This window comes from Olea europaea, unplaced genomic scaffold, assembly GCF_002742605.1.
Source record: "Olea europaea var. sylvestris unplaced genomic scaffold, O_europaea_v1 scaffold537, whole genome shotgun sequence".
In the NCBI taxonomy this organism is placed as follows: domain Eukaryota; kingdom Viridiplantae; phylum Streptophyta; class Magnoliopsida; order Lamiales; family Oleaceae; genus Olea; species Olea europaea.
The window spans coordinates 194,057-200,424 of record NW_019263695.1 but is presented as its reverse complement, the minus strand read 5'-3'; the positions used below and the strand labels follow the sequence as shown (position 1 = coordinate 200,424).

The following is a 6,368-nucleotide window of genomic DNA, read 5'->3' as shown; positions in this document are numbered from 1 at the left end:
TGATCGACGTTCCAGACAATTGACAACTTGAGCGTTAAGTGGTAATGCGATATACCATATATTGAATCCAGGATTTGAGCTTCCATTTTTGAATTATCAAGCAATGGATCAAATAATGAAAATGGGCCAAGTCCACTGAATTGACATCAGAGCCCAACATTAACACTACCTCAAATTATGTTTAGACTAGGGCTGGACATGGTCCGGTTCGGTTCGGTTCTAACGAGAACCGAATCGACCCGAAATTTTCGGGTATTTAGTAAGTGGAACCGTCCGGTCCAAATTTAATTACAGAACCGTTCGGGTTCGGTTCCATTCGGTTCGGTTCGGTCCGGTTCGGTTCCATTTGGTTCCATATTATAATTAAATTTTTTAATATATACAAAGTTACGTTAATTTAATTAATGATATATTTAATGTTAGCTCTTACAAAATAACGTAGTTCAATCTTATGTGTTTCACGTCTAACTTTATTGAGTTCTTCATAAATTTGATTATTAAAATCAAGAAAGAGACAGATAGCGAGCTCAAAATAATTAAGAGAGATGTTATAGAATTTTAATTCGATTTTCTCCGGTAGCAACGACACTACAGTAGAATAACAAATTTGGATAAAATTGAGGTCAATTTGATTAAGTCGATTTTGAACTGAATATTAGAAATTGGAAAATCATATTTTGGAGTTTGAACTAAATTAACTAGTTAACAAATTTATTTAGAAAAAATAAAATAATTTTACTTATTTAAAAGAAATTAATTTAAAAAATTACGGAGATTCGGTTCTTATTCGGTTCTTCGGGTCTTGGCCTGGAACCGAGAACCGAACCATACCCGTCGGTTTCTGATTCAAATACTCGTTCGGGTATTTAACTTGAGAAGAACCGTCGGGTTCGGTTCTGTTCGATTCGGGTTCGGTTCGGGAGTTTTGTCCAGCCCTAGTTTAGACACGTAAAAAAACCTTTCATTCAATTGACAAAAATAGAAACAAAAATCAACTCTTTACTCCAACAGTTCCTACTTCCTATTATGAAAAAAAATTCCACCATTTCTCTTATTAACACTTCAGCTTTAACCAGGAAATGTAAAAACTAACCAACGCTTCTGCAAAAGCCGAAGCAAATTCCTCAAAAGCGCATAACCCAAAATTTCACTATGCACAATTGGGGAACCACCTTCTTCTACCGTACAACCACGTGTCCATCACCCAGCAAGCCCCCACCATTCCATCGTGACCCGCGCGTTCTTTTATCCTCTCTGCTGTTCCCATTTGCAGGTTGCTTGAGACACGGGGGAGAGTTCAAAGGTGGGTGATTTCTGTCAATCACAGTACCCGCGTGTCAGTATTTCATTTGTCTGTATCTTCCATCTTGGAGTCTTCTATTGGCTGGTTACTTGTCGGGCTGTGAGAGAGAACCTTGAGGTTTTCTGCCTGCAACTCTGTGCCCTGGTTATGAACATGAATTTTTCTGTTGCGGATAAAACAGCAGTTTCTGAAAATAATTTATCTGCTGTTGATGGTTCAGGGGTGTTTGAACCAATTATCGATGTGGGTTTCTCCTTCTTGGTTACATTATCTGCTTGTACTGTAAAAAGTGAATAAACTGGCCTGTGGTCTGAGAATTTTGATTCACCCCTAACGTAGCACATTTGCTTTAACCCTTCACCTTTCCACAAAATCCTGTCACACCTGCCATTTATTCAAGAAAAACAAGAAACAAATATTACAAAACAACTTTTGACTTTTTTAAAATTTTGCCAAAACGAGTCCTTAGATATATCGTTTAACAAATTTAAGCAGGAAATTATGACTTTTTTAACAAGAGAATCATATTGGGTAATTGGACGGTGCTAATGAATGGAATATTAGTCAGAGTAGAATAAAATATACTTGAACATCATGTGCCCCTGTTCAAATGTCTCCTAACCCGTTCTTGGAATTTTGTCAATTTTTCAAATTCAAAGTTTCTTTCTCAAGATATTCCCACCACCAGTTTATTTGACCAAATTTGTCATAAAATTATGAAATCAAAAACATTATTCATTGAAATTTCTGTCCACAAGTAGTCCCCATTTCTACATAGTTGACTTGGAAAATTTCAATGGTAGGATACTAATATGTTTAATCATGAGTCCAAAAAGCAGTTTTAAAAGAAATTTATTAAAATTTTTAGAAAATCTTACCAGGCAGGAGTCCTACGCTTCGCTTTAGATGCAGATGTTTGAGCAACGTAATTGTCAGAATTGGCAACGTATTTATAAGTCGGGGCAAATTCTATTTTCCCTTCTTTCCAACCATCAAATATTCGACCAGCCTTTTGTTCTATCCTCAGCTGCAACATATAATAACAACTTTTTAAAGAAAATTTATCATAAAATTTTCTTTTCACATTCCAACTTTCATTTCTTGTGAGTAATATCAGTATGGAAATTCATTTACCTGATCTTTCTCTAAAAGTGCTTGCCAATCTTTAATCTTGAGTAGCTCATATGTTTCATCACAAACAGATGCAAGTCGATAGTTCAAGTCTCCTATCCAAAATACCTTGCTGGATTAATATTGAAGGAAAATTAATCAGCATAATTAATCAACATATACTTGTACTCTTTATTTAAACATTGACTAAGCTCTAAAAGTACTTACTCATGATCCAAAATGTTGTCGGGTGGAGTGGGTTTTCCTGGTATTCGACATGGATGAGAAAATCTTGTTCTCTTCAAAATTTCCATAACATCCAAATTTCTTCTAATTTCATCGCCCTTTTTCTCTCCCGAGGTCAAGTGAGTGCACACAAAGCAAATCGTTGTTTGATACAATGTCATGCTGATAGATATCGATCCCTGAAATTCCATAAATAAAACAATTCACGTGTAAAAAATATTAGTTCTCAATTATATCGAAATATTTCATCAAACTAAAACGTCGTATAGTTATACCTTATTTCCGAGGTATCCCATAATGCCTCTTCCAACACAAGAAACCTTCAGGGAGCTAATCTGCTGACACAAGTCCTCACGAACCCATACACACTGGAAGATCCCAACCATTTGTTTACTGGCAACGAGTCGATATTGATTTTGTACCATACCAGGTGTAGCTGGCTCACTTGGTGGACTAGACGAACCTTCTTCACTAGAATATGAACTTGATCTCAAACTCAAAAATCTTTCAAAAACATCATGATCAAGCTCATCTTCTAATGACATCAAATCTGAAAAGCTGACTCTTGAATTCGGAGTCATTTGTTGTTGATCGTTTGAGCCCGGAGACTGTTTCAGCATAGAACTAACAGTATTACTGTGACTGGAATTGTTCGGCTCACCATTTAGAGCCTGTCTGATCAACGAAAGCCACTTTGCTGCAGGAGCACAATCCTCTGGGCCAAGTACGTTCCCTGCATTCAAAGGTACTATCTCCTGGAATCTGTTTCATAAACAAGAAGAGATAAGACTTGTTAGTTTCATAAATACAATTTCACCGAGCTTCTAAATTTAGAAGAAAAGGGGGAATCGACATACCCGAGTACGTATATATCAGCTTTTGTTGTAGTGCCTAACCAATCTTCCATGTTCAATCCATCATGTGGAGGCTTGCCTCCTACATTCCATGTTCCCAAGAACATCCTACAATTAAAATTATCGCGTATGATTATAAACCGAATTTTTCACTTACAAAGGTTGTTGATTAACAGTAGAAAAGATATGCTTGAAAAGATTATTAATTAAAAACTATTCGCTACAACAATATCAAGTTTAATATAAAAAATTTCATAATTGAAGCACAAATAGACCCCAAAGCATAATTTGTAATTTAAAATACAAGCTAAAAATTTGAGAAAGGCTAAGCCCCTATAGAATAGTCTAGCGATGACATCAAGGCCACATGATTTGAAGCTAAACATGGAAAAAGTTGTAGCTCAATGATTTAGGCAACTAGTATAGAACCTTTTTTATTGTTGATCTACTAAAAGTAAACCCCCACCCCACCCGTGAGTAAGTGAATTTCATTGTACTGGACAATATTAATAAAGAAAGAATAAACATGTAATTATTCTTGCCTCACCTGAGGATGTGGTCGACGCTATTGTTGATAGGTGATGGTGCGGACTGAAGGTCGAATCCTGGCCGATTGATTTTGTTACTTGCCCCCATCAACCAATCCACTGGTTACATAAATCAGATTAAGACGTGATTAGGTAAACAATAAAGCTAAAAGCAAAATCAATCAGCCTAATCAACAACAATAAGCTAGCATCTACATCCACGTGGCAAATAAGTGCCAGAAAAATATTTCCGTTACTGTTGATATATTGCAGTTAGAATTTTAAAAAAAAGAAAAAAAAAAGGCATTTTGAATCATAATAATTCAAAAATAAATAAATCTGAGGCAAACGACGCTTACCAGATAATTCTTCTGGTACGACGACGGAGCGTGCCTCGTCGGAGCAACTTTTCCTTCTTTCGCTCATATATGAAAAAGCTGATTTCAAAAGTTGATGTAATATTAACAGGTGATCTAAATAAAATATATAAAAAATATGAAATAGTAAAAATTGTGAAGAAAATCTACCTTTCGTTCTATAGTCTGAATGATATTCTTCTGCGCCACTGTTCATGTTCAACCATTTTCTGGCCACCACTTTTGGCCATGAAGCCTGCAAAAAATAAAACTATTAATACAGAATAACAAATTAAATCTTATTCTAAACAAATTTCTATTAAAAATTCTGTACATCTAGATCCTTAATACCTTAGATATTTTTTCGTCTGTTCTCATTGATTTGCTACACGAATGGAGCTGAAAGAAAGCAGTCGACTTCCGTTAGCAAGAATTAAATCGAAGTGAGAAATACTTGTGAATTTTTCTATAATGGGTGAAAGTTTAAGCAAGAAAAACAAGACGGCCGGTTTCCATTTAATCATCTATTGATATATAAAAAAATGTTTGATATCGACATTTAAGGAGAGTTAATACATGTCAACCATTAATTGTTCAAAAAGGTATAATATAAAGAAGTGATAAATGGAGAGTTCAACTGGGAATATAAAAAAATACCATTTGCAGGAGAAACGGAGACAGGAAGGAAGATCGAACACGTTAAGAAATAAACCAAAAAGGAAAATTTTGTGTATATATACCACTTGTAGTATAATAAAAATTGAATAAGTTCATGCAAGTATATTAATAAAGGGTAAACGGGAAAAATATATATTATAAGAGAGACGCCAGGGAGTTCCTTTTTCTTGAAGAATAGTGTAAACTTTACAGTGAAAAGACAGCTTGGAGAAGATGAACTAATAATGGAAAAAATGGCAAAGCATATACGCTTTTGGGTATAAACCAGATTCTTCAAAAGTTACCTTTCGAAGTTTTTATTTAACTCAATATCTGTCGGTGAAACCTTTCGTCAACTATGAAAATTGATTAAAAAATTTTGTGGGTTTTGTATAAAGAGTTGATAAGCTCCAATAAATGCATAATATTGAGGTGGGGATGGCAAAATGGGATAGTGCATAATTGGAGAATGCAATAAATGACAATATTGCAGATTGTAGATGAAATCAAGGCAATGAAACAGATAAATTTGAACAAGAAAAGGGCTCAAAAAACATGAAAAAATTCCAATAAACTTACATGAATGAATGGACAAAGTTAAGACAGATGTGGTACTTGAGATTCTCAAGAAAAAGAGGTCTTTTCTTTAGCCTTCTTTGTTGGCCTTTCCTCTTTTTGAGTCTGCTTATTGGTTGGTGGTGAACAGGAGGCACCGGGTATTGTGCCTTTGTGGGCGTTCCTCGGAAAAACCAAAAGTGTCAGTTATGTGAGAGAGAATTGAAATTGAAGTACAAGAAGTTAATCTAGGTGATTTTATAGGGGACTGAAAAAGTGAATTTTTAATAAGTACGTGTAGAGATTTTACTGGTCTAATGTTATACTATTCAAAGTCCACTGCAGAGGGTATTGTACCATGTGTTAAACTAAAAAGTTTGTGACTGATGCCATAAATTGACCGCCGGAGAAGATGGCCACTTGGTGCTAAAGATTTCAATTTTATCAAATTTCCTTATTCTTTTGCTTTTTAATTTTTTTCCCCAAAAGCTTCACATAGGGAGATTCTGATGTAGCGCATGTTTAGTTTCGATTAAAATTTTATTATATTTTATTAAAAATTAATGAAATATATAATTAAAAAATTAATAAAAATTGTGAATCTTATAAAATATGTTGTTAAAAATAAATTTGTGAAAGAATAGTTTTAAAAAGGGGGACCAAACAAGGGTTTGGATTTAAATATTCGTGGCCAGAAAAATATCAAGAATGATTAACAGATACATAAAATGATTGTGATTGAGATCATAATATTAACATG

The 6,368-nt window shown here is 34.5% G+C and overlaps 1 protein-coding gene across 1 annotated transcript; it reads right to left on the bottom strand.

The window, feature by feature from the left end:
- Positions 1 to 939: 939 nt before the first annotated feature.
- LOC111388945 (type I inositol polyphosphate 5-phosphatase 8) lies at positions 940 to 5,821 on the bottom strand. Its single transcript, XM_023013778.1, has 11 exons — positions 5,633 to 5,821; positions 4,748 to 4,795; positions 4,568 to 4,652; positions 4,400 to 4,477; positions 4,061 to 4,160; positions 3,517 to 3,621; positions 2,935 to 3,421; positions 2,642 to 2,838; positions 2,438 to 2,546; positions 2,182 to 2,330; positions 940 to 1,687 (listed from the first exon to the last, which is right to left on the bottom strand). The coding sequence occupies exons 2-11, from the start codon at positions 4,772 to 4,774 to the stop codon at positions 1,378 to 1,380; spliced, it is 1,647 nt and encodes a 548-aa protein (XP_022869546.1). The 5' UTR covers positions 4,775 to 4,795; positions 5,633 to 5,821; the 3' UTR covers positions 940 to 1,377.
- Between the last annotated feature and the right edge of the window lie 547 nt (positions 5,822 to 6,368).

Coding starts and splice junctions, on each gene's coding strand:
- LOC111388945 (XM_023013778.1), bottom strand. CDS start 4,774: ATGAGAACAGACGAAAAAATATCTAAG. Junction 4,653..4,747: donor CAGACGAAAAAATATCTAAG/GTATTAAGGATC, acceptor TATTTTTTGCAG/GCTTCATGGCCAAAAGTGGT. Junction 4,161..4,399: donor CGTACCAGAAGAATTATCTG/GTAAGCGTCGTT, acceptor TTATGTAACCAG/TGGATTGGTTGATGGGGGCA.